The 15,237-nt window shown below is 32.8% G+C and overlaps 1 protein-coding gene across 3 annotated transcripts; it reads left to right on the plus strand.

The window, feature by feature from the left end:
* Window positions 1-1,095: 1,095 nt before the first annotated feature.
* Window positions 1,096-9,417, plus strand: LOC140062235 (uncharacterized). 3 transcript variants are annotated; one of them, XM_072108357.1, is made up of 6 exons: window positions 1,096-1,179; window positions 2,708-3,892; window positions 4,005-4,085; window positions 5,169-5,246; window positions 6,969-7,080; window positions 9,003-9,417. In XM_072108357.1, the coding sequence occupies exons 2-5, from the start codon at window positions 2,737-2,739 to the stop codon at window positions 7,040-7,042; spliced, it is 1,389 nt and encodes a 462-aa protein (XP_071964458.1). In that variant the 5' UTR covers window positions 1,096-1,179; window positions 2,708-2,736; the 3' UTR covers window positions 7,043-7,080; window positions 9,003-9,417. The 3 variants fall into 3 exon arrangements, with proteins under 3 accessions (XP_071964458.1, XP_071964459.1, XP_071964457.1); XM_072108358.1 differs by having other exon boundaries at window positions 6,969-7,068; XM_072108356.1 differs by having other exon boundaries at window positions 6,969-9,417.
* Window positions 9,418-15,237: the final 5,820 nt, after the last annotated feature.

Consider the following 15,237-nt stretch of genomic DNA (forward strand, 5'->3'; position numbering starts at 1 on the left):
ATGTTATGCGCGATTTGAACGATTTGCGCAATTTGAAATTGCGCAAAAAAATCCTTGCGCAATTTTAAATTGCGCAAGAATTATTTGCGCAATTTCAAATTGCGCAAGGATTTTTTTGCGCAATTTCAAATTGCGCAATCAACTTGCGCAATTTCAAATTGCGCAAGAAAATCTTTGCGCAATTTTAAATTGCGCTGCACAATTTGTAAATTGCGCAAGATAGTTCTTGCGCAATATGACACCTTTGCGCAATTTGAAAACGAACTGTAAATTTTCCCATACATGGCTATAGGCTAGGCCTAGGCAGAGGAGTTTAAAATTTAGTATTTTATTATATAAATAAGACCATTTCAATGAAGATAATGTTTAATACTCACTTTTTAAGTTTTTAATATTAGTTTAAGCTAGGCCATGTAACCTAGTCAGTATCAGTAGTCCAGACCCTAGCTAGGCTAGAGTAGTATAGCCGGCCGCCCGCGCCGCGCCCGCCTGGTGGAACACCACCGCTTCGTTTTCCTTCGTCGGTTCTTCGACGGTATGCTAACTTATAACAATATTTGCACTACTAAAATAAGGAAATGCGATATTTATCTTTAAATTTGAATCATTCTTAGAAATTACTATAAAAATATGGGTGTACATGATTTCACAATCTGTCGAAAAACCTTGCGCAATTTGCAGATTACTTGCGCAATTTAATACGTTGCTTGCGCAATTTGAAACACATGTTTCAATTCAAATTGCGCAAGGATTTTTTTTGCGCAATTTCAAATTGCGCAAATCGTTCAAATCGCGCATAACATCAATAATAAAGTAAGTTGTACAGTATTCAGTTGCTATAACCACTGTTCAATGGGCGCGGCCATCTTTAAAACTTTGTTGTCTTTAAAAATAGTTTATTTAGTGCTACCGATTTATTTTAATAATAATTTATTTCTGTAATGAAAGATATACAATATATCACCGTTATAGAAAAATGAACTTTGAAATCCGAAATAAAATTTTTATTTAATCTATAATATCGTTCAAAATCAACATTACAAAATTGTTCGTTACTTGCATGACATATATTTGACCTCTGAAGTAAAAATAAACAAAACGTAAACATAACATTGTTTCGGAGGAAATTCCTAGATTAAAGACTTAATGCAACATTTGAGGTTACTTCATATAGACTTAGTATGTTTATCTTCTCTATTGAATAATGAACCATTCATTAATAAATATTCTAGACTAGGCCTAGGTTAGCTAGGCCTATAATAGGCCGTATATGATACCTACCTAGCCTACTCTGTCTGTGAGGCTAGGCCTAAAAGCCTAGCTAAAGCTAGCTAGACAAGTACCTAGTCTAGGGCCAGGCCTAGCTAGAATAGCGCTATAATACAATCTTTTGTAGTAGGCCTAGATAGACTCTAGCTATACTTAGGAGTATAAGAGAGGCCTACTTAACAAAATGTGTAGGCCTAGCTAGCTAGTAGAATAGTAGTTAGAGAGAAGAGAGGCTAGGCTAGGCCTAGCTAGGTAGGTAGGCCTAGCATGTCATTAGTTAGGGCTGCTGGTGCCTGCCTATTACAATATGTTATCATAGTTATGCCGTGGCTAAAGATACGGTACCGTATCCTAACTTCTGTTTGCTAAAGGTACGGTAAAATTGTATTATGTCATAATCAACTAATGGGGTGTGACGTCATCGTATAAACATGGCCTCCATGGTATAAATAAGGACTTTTGTTCATATCGCGTCTGTAGAGAATGCCGATCGGCGGCACCAGGATTCATGGATGTGTTTGCTGATTCTGTGACTCAGCTCCAGGGCTAGACCTAGCAATGTTGAATTCAGAAGTCTAATAACGGGCGATGTCGATGCTGTAGTGTATTAATAAAGCAAGTTCATGTGGTTGGTGGACGTTACATAAAGCTTTTAAAACATACATGCACTCAATCTCAACTATTATTTCAACATACAGTAGTAGTAGTGTTATAATCCGATATGTTGATAGCCAAATTGTTGGAAATTGTGTTGTGTCTAGTTCATTCGTCCATAGTTACTATATATGAGAGTTTTATTTTTATATTCCAAATGGCCTATTTAAATATTTTTTATTTTAACTTTGTTTTACAGATGGTGACCAAAACAAAGCAAATGCGGAAAATAAAGGGGCCCTCAAATACTATGATTTACACAGCATAGTACGTAGTAGGCCTTTTGAAACGGTTTTCTGTATTCTAGAATTAAAATCAACATGTTTTGGCTTTTCAATAATAACAGACGTAGGCTACATTTAGTTTTTGTCACACACGAAGGCGATAATAGCGATAAATAAAGCATAAAGAAAATGTTGAGCGGTTGATCACTGTTTTTGCGATATGAAAACAAATCCTTACATGATGATGTCACACATACACCACATCCCAACTGGCTGATTATGACGTAATGCAATTTTACCGTACCTTTAGCAAACAGAAGTTAGGATACGGTACCGTATCTTTAGCCACAGCGATTTAGTTAAGCAGGCCCTAGGCCATGACATGAGCCTGGTGGGTGGGAGGCATACGCAGAATTACTACACACTAGATAGATCCATCTTAATGCCATATTATTTCCAAAGTTCCATCAAGATTATTAGGGTTAAGGGCTAGCCTAAATCTGCATTATTTTTTTTTTCCAGTAATTTACAGACTTTTTGTTGTATTTGTTTTACTACAGTTTTGCAGTTTATGGCAGTGCAGTAACTAATGATGCAATCTCCGACAATTTCAAGAGAAGCCTTGTTTGATGCTGATCTTGAACAAGCTCTATCACTTCTTGACAGAGAACAAGCCAAACTAAGCACACCATTCAGACACAGTAGTGCAAGAAAAAGCACCTCTTACTCCAAACTGGTTGAATCACCATGTATTTACAAGTCTCATAGTATGGATAGTGGCCTAAGCAGCATAAGTCTTTCTAGCAGGATGTCTAGTGCCCAAGAGACATCGTCACATCTTAGCTTTAATGTGCAGATTCCTGTAAAACATACTTCTGCAGCAGGTTCACAGACAGGAACATACTACCCCAAATATCAAGTGTATAAAGAATCAAAATGTATCTCTTGTAAAGACTGTAGTATTTTCTTCTCGCCATCAGCATTCCTTAAGCACTGCCATGACCATAAGCTTGGAACCAGAATAGAATGTAATGCCATCAATATTGAACTAGCTACTGATAATCCTGGAGTGCAGCAGCAGAAACTATGGGATGAGTTTCAGATTCAAATTAATGGTATGGGAGTACAATCCCATGGAGAAAGAGACAGAATTCTCACATCAAACATACCTTTTAAAAACTCTGTAAAGACCATTCCAGATAATCGCTTTAGCTGGAGAGAAAATGGCAGTGGTGATAGCTTGAATGGAAGTATTCACAGTGATGTCTTAGCTTCTAAACGGTTACTGCAAAGCACACAAAACCTTATACAAGGATCTGCAGAAAAGGCTAAGAGAAGGTTTAACTCTCGTAAGGACATTATGACATCTGTGTCAGATCTTAGCAATGGGATGTTAGATATTGATGGTGCTAAACAACCAGTTATCAAGATGTATTCAACCAGCAGTGGACAGCCTCCTTCGGCTAGGAAATCACTACAGAAGTATCTGAGTAATGAAAAAGACTACAAACTTGGAATTTTAAAACTTTCTGATTCTTCTTTACCTTCTGATAATAAATTGTTGGATAACACTAGAGATACAAGGCATTTTGATTTAAGAAGTAGTACTAATAGAACAGACAGCTTAGTTACCAGTAATACTATACAACATGAGGGACTACTGGATTATACAGCAGAAGAATGTAGTTTTATTGATAACCATATTGAAAAACATATTGATAACCATAAACAAAATGATAAAGAAGGTATTGTACTGTATAGAAAATGAATTTGGTTTTAATGTATAAACCAATTGACGTTCACTCTCTATTTGACCGAAAGATTTATATAAATTTATTATATCTTACGTTTTGACAGATCCAGTAAAAATACTTCAAAATGCACAAGAACTACTTCAACTAGCTTCAGAAAAAATACAAAAACAGCAAAGTCAATCAGGTGAGGAAATATTTTGGAAATATAAGGCATGGCATCACAAAATCGGTGTAGTGTCGGAAATATAATTTTTTAGATTTTATATATTCATAATCTATATTTAATAAGCTTTAAAATGAACCGTTGTTGATTAAAATTGGTTTATTATATGAAGAGATATTAATGAAAACATACAAGTCACTTTGTAGCTCAGGAAATCTTTATTTTGAGAAAATCAACAATGAAATAGCAACGCCGATTAGCTGGGCCTGGCCTAGCCCGCCGATCAACGCAACAACGCTCTTTGTCAAAACTCGCTATTTTTTCTCAATAACGACAAACTAGTCGAAAATATATCACTGTGTGGTACATAATACTATATTTTTTGTTATTTTAAAAAATTATATGGATAAAAATTACGATTAAATTCCTAAATATTCATGAAATGTTGAAATGTTCATTCGAGAAACTACGGTGGAAGCCATGCTGTTTCATCGTAAACAAAAGCGTCAGCCAATCAGAGAGCAATATTTATCTCTATATCCAATCACAGTCAAGGATTCACAAATTGTTGTTAGAAATTTTTGCAACCTAACACCTTAATAAAACCAATTTCCATTAGCTAGATTTTAAAAAATCACTTAGGTACCAAACATGACGTGATTCGGGTTTGTTTACAAAAGCGCCGTAAAGAAAGTTGATTTTTTATTGAACAAAAATACAATTTCCAATTGATTTTCAATGGAAAAAAATACACATACTTGTGATATTTTTTCATGAACAAGAGTTTGATATGTTAAAGATAACTGTTTATAGTATGGTTTTTTATTGAAAATTAGGTTATGCCGTTTTTCACATTCTGACAAGGCTTAATATCTCAAAAGTTTAGGTTGTGAGTCTGCGCCGCTTTTGTGATGCCAGGCCTCATATTGAATAATATTTAGTTGGTTACTACCCTCGCTAAGGATATACTGTAGTTGTGTGATTTTTACAGTTTTATTTTAGCCTAACAGGACAAATGTAAAACAGATGTTAAATTTATATCTGATATGTTTCTATCCTGTACAAATATGTTTTTAAATTAAAATGTTTATTTTCTTTTTTCAGTTATAAACTGGGAGGAAAGATATGAAGATGAAAAAAAACTTAGAAGAAAGGTAGAGCAGAAACTAAATGCAGTTCAAGGTAATGTTGAACCAATGAAGATATCAATATTTCACTGTATACCCAAATAATAATAATATCGAATATAAAACGCTCTTTACCAGAGTCTCACAGCGCAAAATGAAAAGAATAGCTATTGAAATAGGTGAATTTTCAGGAGCGATTTGAATTGAAAAGGGGATGGAATGGAACGAAGAAGTTGGTTCCAGATCTCTGGTGCCTGAGCAAAGAAGCCCTTAGGCACGGATTTAAGGTTCACGAAACGAAATGAGTTGATGCATATAATTGTGTCAATAATGTCTGTATTGCGTCAACTAGTATGATCAACCAAGCTACTACCAAGACGAACCACAAAATATATCTGAATTTATTTTATTCTATTAAAAGAATTATTTATAAATATACAATATAATCAATGATCTATGATAGTTTTTTAGATAAATAAAACATAAAGAGGAACATATCATATTTTGTAGGCCTATCATTCGCACTTTATACTCGTACGCTGGCACAGTGGAGAAGGCTTGGCACTCGACGCAGCTCTCCTGTCGTAGGCCTACTTTGTATGGTGGCTGGACATTTAACATTTTTGGTGTCTATATAGCCCTAAAATTTAGGTTTTATTGTTGGAAATGCTATTAGAAGTCTATATATATCATATTTCGTCACAATAATTGGCAGGGCTTGGTATTTCTTAGTAGGTCTTGGTTGGTCATACTAGTTGATGTAATACAGACATTATTGACGTCGATTTTTAAACATTTTTGGTGTCTATATCGTGCTAAAATTGAGGTTTTATTGTTGGAAATGCTATTAGAACTATATCATACTCCGTTAAATTAACACTTTAAATTGGCAGGTCTTGGTATTTAGGAGGACCTGTTTACATTATGACACTGAAAAACTAGCATGAGGAAATGATCCATGTAACATTAACAACTGTTTACATTTTGTGAATAGGTTATTAATACAATCAAATTGATCTTTAATTTGTTACCATTTTAGTTTTTTAAGGCCCTAGAGTGCATTTATTTTTAACACTATTTATCCTGGGCCTACAAGTAAAAAAATAATATAAAGGTTCATTGTTTCCATATCCAGTGAATTAATGCACTTTGTTTTCTTTAGACAGTATAGACTGCATTTACTGAATATTTCCAGCATTAGTAGGGAGGTTTCGCAACCTTACGAATACGATAACGAAAACGGATACGTCACACATTTGTGAAACTTTTGAGCTGATCCCCATTTCATATTCGTAAAGCGTATTCGTGTTGACGAATATCACCAATCATATTCGTAACTACAAAACGAGTATAGTTTTTGATCTATTTTGCACATTTTGCATTTGAATCAGGAATGATTCATGATTATAATATAATTATAGATTTATTGAAAGTAATTTACTAAAATGCCAGGTCAATTTTGATAGCAATTTTTAAAGTCCTCACTCGCTTTGATGTTACGCTAGGCCTAGGCAGCCAAACACCAAGCAACACATACCTGCGCTTCTCTCAAATTTATCGCAGTCATATTTTGGACGGCGGCCTCAATATTTCGTTGCCACGCGAAACAGATTTTTACTGGCTTACGAAAACGAATACGTGTGCGTGACGTATCCGTTTTCGTTATCGTATTGCGAAACCTCCCTATTACCCCTGGATCTCTCACAACATCCTAATCTAATCCAAAAATTATTAACAATCTTTATTTCAACCAGACAAATGTTTCAATTGTTTTCAGATCAATTACATCTAGAACAGCAGAGGCGACAAGAATTAGAAATTGAACTAAGGGCATTAAAGTTGCAATTGTAAAGAGAACCAACCAAATGGGTAATCAGGTGAATGTTAATGTATGTATACTGTAGAAAAAGAAATTGTTTTTTTTAAACTGGTAATGAGATCGATGTATTTTACAAGACAGCACTCCTGACAGGCCTTGAGCTTGTACCTCCTACTTCATGCTTGCTTACCATACCACTATCTTGACCATAGTGACGTGTAAATAAAATATTTACCCACTGACGAATTCTCTCATTTAATACCTCTAAAGTATTATTTTCTCCATCGTACGCAATAACAATTGTTAGTATCTTTATGTTACATCCTCTGCTTAGAGGCCGTCTTTCATTTGTTATCAAATCACAATACTACTTTTATGGTTGAAATTAATAATATAGGAAAATGTCTTAATAGACAAAATACTGTATTAGGTTTGGATGCTCTTCAGACTTTTCTTAAATATCTCCTGAAGTTCTTGCCGTTTCCTTACACATTTTACAATTTGTTTGTATTGCCATCTTGCCATTCTACAGTACTTCCAATGTTTATTTGACAAGAGTGCTCTTTTTTACCAAATTGATCTCAAGTATTCAACGCTAGAATCTTCAGATACAACAAAGCACTGTACTATGTTATTATATTTTTTAATGCTTAACTCGTAGTCATTGTGCCATAATGAGTCCGTCCACAACGATATCTATTTTTATGTATTTTCCCAAATGTGCTTACAATTTTTAAAATTATCTAGTTTTCTAGTGTACATTTCATAATATTAAAGACACCATCCCTACGTTTTTTAGATCTATTTTAAGATCACAAACTATATTTAATGTAAAAATAATACTATATGGTCATATTTCGATAACTTTTTTCGTCTTTAAATGGTTAAAAATGTGAAAAATAAGTCGATTTTAATAATTATAGCGGCCCGCTATAAATCCCAAAATGCATTGCGCGCAGATTGATTTTTTTTCTTCTGTAATTCACCCACTTTTCGATCAATCGTGAGGCCAAAACAAATGGAAGACTCCTAACTTTTCAGCGAAAATACCGGGTTTTCCCCAATTTTTATCAACGGAGTCTGGCAAAAATAGAAAGACAATTAATGCAGCAACTATACAACGTCAGGCTAGGTATATAGCTAGCGTACGATGTTCGTACGTTACCAATGTTTACCAGCTAGGCCTACAAAACTAAGCCTAGCTAGGCTAGGCCTAAAGACCGTCCACGAGAGGTCAGTCGCCGCGAGCTACTTAGGTAGTGCATTGTTTCTCACTTTTTATCATAATTTACCATAAAACGTACATTTAAGACAAGGAATGACCTGGTTTAATGTTTTTAAAGTAATATATAATATGTATTATTTTTACAAAACGTCACAAATTGTAGGGAAGGTGTCTTTAAATAAGTTTCTGATAAATGTAATAGAATGTATTTTTTAATATTGTAATTTAATATAAAACTGTATACCAATACATCATCGTTATACATACCGCATTCTAACATTTTGTACCATTTATTCCATTCGTGGAGCGAGTGTGTCTCAAGTGGGACAGTGTCATTAAATACATTTCTTGCATCATCCTGACCATATTTTTTCAGGACAAATATATCAAAATGTCTTAATGGTCTGGGCAGCATCATCATTACATAAGTAAATGAACTGATAATACCTGTATTCCATACAAATTTATTAAGTAGCGCCCTCTATTATTAATTAAAACATAATGCTGTAAAACTACATTTTTGGAAAACCTAATTTAATATTCACTTTTTGTTTTTGGTGATATCCTTATTTTAGGAGATAGTCTAGGCATATTTAAATTTAACAGAATAACAATTACTGTATTATGCCTATATATTAACCAAACCAAGCAGAATACTAATATTAAACACAAATTTTCATAATTTATTTATATAATAATTTGTGTTTTTTTTTATTAACTTAATTGTACAGTATAAATGAGTTATACTACATTTCTCATATTTTTAGATTAAATTGTACATGAAGATAGCGACCAATGTTAAGAGGAGATATACTAATCTATGCTTCTTGGTACATGAATACATGAATAGTAGTGCATTTTTGATAAAAAATACATGCATGCTAACATCATGTTTACTATTGTTTGGATATATATTTAGTTGTTCGTTTTACACAAATTTGTTTAATGGATTACACCGTCTGCTACCAGACATAGTATTACCAGGTTATGGTGCCCGTAGAGAGTAGTGTCATTATAACATTGAAGTATCTATCAATAACATATGACACATATATAAATTATTTTGCAGTTAGTATAAAATGTATGATGTATTTTAAAAATAATTTAGTAATCATATTAACATTTTTACAATTATTGAATTTACTCATATTTTTTAATTTACCTGCTGAATTTGCTTAAAAACGAACTATATTTTTATTTTGATAAATTATAATTTATAAACTATTATTTTCATTATTTGCAATAAAAAGTAGCAAAAATCTTTGTAACTACTGTAGTAGTTTTGTATCATTTATCAGACTCGATCATTTATTATAGAGAATATTTAGCATGGCAATAAGTTCAATATATATTCTCAATGTTATTTTAAAAGAATCAAATTTAAAGCACAAATTATTGATAAATTTATCTCATGAATATGTAATGAGCTTTTAGGATATTACTATTTCCTCACCAATTATTGATTGATGGCTTGGTTATTGTGCCGTAATATCGGAAATGTCACTAATAGCGTTTCCTCAAGTTAGATGAATGCACGATCGTCGCGTACATTAACCACATTTCTGCAGTAATTGCCCTGTTTTTTTTTCTACCGCAATCAAGCATGGTCTAGTACTAGATGTATTGCAGATGAAAGGATTGTTGTTTGTCAGAATTCATTGTTAATGAATGCGTGGGTTGTATTGATGGTATCTTTAATATTAAAATATTGGCAATATTATGATGTTTACTCTGTAAATTAACATGGGTGTTACGTGAAGCAACAGCAGCGAAATACCAGTTTATAATGCATTTCATCATTATGATACTGTATTTTAAATGTTTTGTTTCAAATAACATCACTAAATAAAGATTCATACAACAATTGTAAGAAGACAATAGGATTGACAGATTTATTGCATTTAAATGTTATTTTGTAACAGATGTTCTCACTTACACATTCATATTACATTGCAGTAGATTGGATAAAAAACTTAATACTAATTAAAAATAAAAATAACATGAAAAATATCAATCGTTGTATCATCATCATTTTCCTGATGATTATCTAATCATCATGATCATGATCATCATCATCATCACATTGTGTCCTCATCTTTCATTTACATGATCATCCTCACTGCAATATTATTATTAAATATTACATTTTCATCATTATCGCTATCTTTCATTATCATTATTATCCTATTTACTGTATGTGATAATTAGTCATTGTATGATCATCATTGTCATTATCTTATCACACTATCAATGTTGAATCATTGTGATCATTAGTCATTGTCTGATCATCATCATCATTATTATCATTATCTTATCAGACTATCAATTTTAAATCGTGATCATTCATTGTTTGATCATCTTATCACGCTATCAATTTTGAATCATTGTGATTATTAGAAAAATTAGAAAAAAGAATTGCTGCACGTGTGTTATGATGTTCGGCTGTTACAAGGGAGTTTCCATTCTATCTCGTTCTAAACACTTCAGGGAATTTGAAGATGCCCCAATGAATAGCGTGGGTATCAGTCCTATGGTTTAGGAGGAAATATAATGACCTTGGGAGTAGAGCTAGTATAATACAGATATTTCATTTTATCTATCACTCTTTAAACAGAGAGATTAATCCATCATGTTTTTTTGTACTGTAATCATAGAAAAATGTAAAAGAATAAATCTATCTTCTATCATTTGGAATTTTTTCATATCCGTTTTGGTTAAATTCATTATTTGTGATATGCTATCTAGTTATTTATAACTAAGTAAAATGTCCTTGTTATTACTGAACAACTCATTATTATTATAAGTTAATTCTGTTCGAGGATCCACTCATGTGTGACTGATTGTTTCTCTTGGGAGACTTGCTTCCGATTTACTAATGGATGGTCGTCCACTCTTATCGAATGCGAGTATACCGGATCTGTTTGTCTGATGATATTGTTTGCTAGAAAATTATGTAATGTAAGACTTCCTAATTGAAGGCTGTCGTCTAGGCAACCCGATCGTTGTTATGCAATAGTATTATGGATATTTTTAATGACATGAAGAAGACTTAAATAATTAATCTGAAAATCAGACTATTAATAATTAACACAGCTGTTTGTTTTGTATAATATGGTTTGTGTTATGTTTATACTACAATACAGTGTCTATAATGCAGACCGGTTACAATCTTACATTTGTAACTATTACATAACTATATAATTAGTACATAAACATCTCAGCGTTGAACAACTGAAATTATGTGATTAGAAATAGGTTATTGTAACTAGAACGTAAGTTTTGAATACATTCAGTAGTGATTCAAATGTTTGTTACATTGCTTGGACACGCCGGCGCAAATCATGGGGTGCAGGAGAGGAGATATGTGATAGAGGCCTCGAGGGTCCACTCATAAAATGTTTATAATACAGCAACTTTGCATTGTCAGAAACCCCATGTTTGTTCCGCATATCTGCAAAAAAGTTGCTTAGCGTCTCGTCATTCACATGAAGTTGTACAGGCAACATTTTCATGACGATTTCAATTGCGCAACGTTAATTACGCGCGATTTTATGAATTTCATGTATTTAACATACAGTAAGTCAAAAACGAAATAAAATTTTAAATTGAAACTTAGCAAAAGTGTAATTTATATCATGCGCTAGCTAAATGGCAAGTTCCACAGAAAGGTACGCATGCACGCGCATTTCAAAATTAGAAATGCGAAAAATAAATTTCTAATCAGTTTTCTACACGTTTCATGTCATTTTAAGCATGTAAACATTTAGAAAAATATTTTTTTCATGTGAATTATGTTTTTCCAGCCCTTTCTAGTGACTTGGGTCACTTATTTTCATCATTACAGTAAATTTCAATATGTTATAGCTCCTCAGAATGAAAAGTGATACCCATGATTAAAACATTTTATGGAAGCTGTACACATTTGAATTCACATCCACATTTTGTGACTTCATATGGCCAGTTATTATTATTATAAAAGTTGTATTTTTGTCTTTTGCGTCATAGTTCATCATATATAAACAAGCGCGCATCTATATTCTACATATCCAAATTCCCTCAATATGTTGCTGCTCAGATAATTCCCTTCCAAAATTGCTATGTGTTTAATTTTGATGACGTCATCATGTTAAAAATTGGAATAAAGGTGGGTCCTGTTATTTTCACCTATGCTGAACTGTACGTAGTATGTATACGGTATATAGTGTATACTGTATATAGTGTATACGGTATATAGTGTATACTGTATATAGTGTATACGGTATATAGTGTATACTGTATATAGTGTATACGGTATATAGTGTATACTGTATATAGTGTATACGGTATATAGTGTATACTGTATAGTGTATACGGTATATAGTGTATACTGTATATAGTGTATACTGTATATAGTGTATACGGTATATAGTGTATACTGTATATACTTAGACACAAAATAAAAGAGCACAACTAACAACATTTAATTTTCTTCAGGGAAGTCTTACATTACATAATTTTCTAGCAAACAATATCATCAGACAAACAGATCCGGTATACTCGCATTCGATAAGAGTGGACGACCATCCATTAGTAAATCGGAAGCAAGTCTCCCAAGAGAAACACAATATTGTGAGTGAGTGAGTGGCCGAGCGGTTAAGACAGTGGAACCGTAATCACGTAGCCATAACATCGGCAGGGGTTCGAGGCTCACTCACTCCATGGTTCTGGTGGTAGAACGAGTCTTCTCGGATAAGGACTATAAACCGTAGGTCCAGTGTACACAACTTGCTCGTGTGCACTTTAAAGAACCTAGTACATCTTTCGAGACGAGTAGGGGGTTACCCCGGTGTATTAGTACATCACAGCCACTGATCACCAACTGGGCCCTCTGGGAGATCAGTCTTTGACTGAAGAGGTCACCCAGTATAAAGATAAAACAAACAAACAAACAAACAATATTATGACGTGCATGTGGCATTTGTGACGAGTTAAAATCTAGTTTTGTTTATTTTTGCTTCCTAAGTTCCCATAATTTGCTTCTTTTATTCAAAATAGAAGAATTTAAAATTTTTATTCTCAAACTTATAAAAACATTGTATTTCTATAAATTCTAATAATTTATGACACATCAACTTGACCTGCACCAAATCTAAATGTTAGATAGTTTTCAGGTAAGAAACATCTCATTATAATACAGCACCAGTAGCTAATGGTAGTGTACTGCATAATCATACACAGCATTCTGAAACTATAGAGCGCCCTCTGATATTTCAAATAGAACTAATAGAACTAACACGTTAAGGAGAATAATCCATCCGAAATATACAAATTATAGAAGAACGCTAACAAGGAAATTGCTTTTAAGATTTACAAGCATTCACATCAAGTGATCAGCGAATGGTCTCAATCTTGTTGAACTCGCAATATTAAGTAACTTTTAGGCTATTAATAACATAAATGATATATGGGAAGATTTTTATTAATGTACTTTTTATGACGTTATGATCTGTGCTGTGCAAATCCATGTGATATTACTACCGCAAACAGACTAATAAATTCATGTGTCTGTAAGTGTAATGCTAAAAAGACATGAACTTCTGAACCGTTTAGGAAAATAAATGTCGGTTTCAACTAATGTGAGTTTGGACATGGTTGTAATCTTCTGTACGTTCATAAAAGGTGAAAAAATGGAGAAATACAGAACGCTTCATATTAACACTGGCATCTGGCAACTTACAGTATAATACGGAAAATAAAATATGCTGTATTATAAAACGCCTACCCGAGTGTATCTTACTACAGTATCGTTAAGCTCTGTCTACACTATCAAACTTTATGTGACAACAAAATGTGATGTGCCCAAATATGGACATGCCACTACCATATTTGGGTATATCATTACCATATTTGGGTATATCATTACCATATTTGGGTATATCATTACCATATTTGGGTATATCATTACCATATTTGGGTATATCATTACCATTTTTGTATCGCATGCCGTTCAGTATTGGAAAAAGTACCTTTTAATGGTTTCTATTGCATATTGTTTATAAAAGCAATATTTGTAATACATTTACAACAAAACAAAAGTTTATCCTTTTTAGCAATGATAGCTCCTAGATGTAAATTATGCTAGGTGGAGTTGGACGGAGACACCCATCCTCACAAAAACAATTTAATTTGTATAGTTATGTGTTTATATTTTTGCTTTGCTTTTATTATACATGAGAAGAATGAACAAATATTATTCTGCAAAAATATTATTAGATATATAATTAGAACATTTACCCTGATGATTGACAAAGCTCATATTACGTAGCATGGAACACTGTGCAAATAATGACTCGTGAACAAGTCCATGTCACTGTACGGCGCATACAGACTCAACTACTAAGGCATGAAATTGAGCCTGAAGCAAAGTATGGTATATCACTTGATATATAAAGTCATTAAATGAAACGCTGACATTAATAATTAAAATAACATTTTTCATACAGTGGGTAGTGAAAATTGTTTAGTTCAGTCTATAGATAGTCTAAAGAAACTCATTCTGTCAAGATATAGGAGACTGCCTTCTCTCTCACACCAAGTTCTGTGACTGAATATTTGAAATGGCACAAGTCAAATTAACACCAAAAAATAGTCAGTCTCAAACTATAACATTGGGAAAGTCTGTTACCTGTTGAATGGACCATGAAAGTCCTGCATGTCATACAGTACTATGTTACCTGTGCACATGTGCAATTGATTAAATAAAAACTGCAACCAAATATTTTTTTAAAGGATAAAATCAGTTTTAATTTTGAGTGGAGTTATCAATATTAATTGTTAATATTAATAACAACAACATTTAAAATTACTGAAAACTAGTAAATAATATTTTGGTAATTAATATACTGTAGAGGTTTAACAACTGGGTCAAAAGAAGTACAGAATAATAAAAAGTAAAACGCTTTAAGAAAACATCTACAAACAAAGGATAAACCCCAGCTGCCAAAATTGGATAAATATTTTATT

This window comes from Antedon mediterranea, chromosome 11 (assembly GCF_964355755.1).
Source record: "Antedon mediterranea chromosome 11, ecAntMedi1.1, whole genome shotgun sequence".
NCBI lineage: Eukaryota > Metazoa > Echinodermata > Crinoidea > Comatulida > Antedonidae > Antedon > Antedon mediterranea.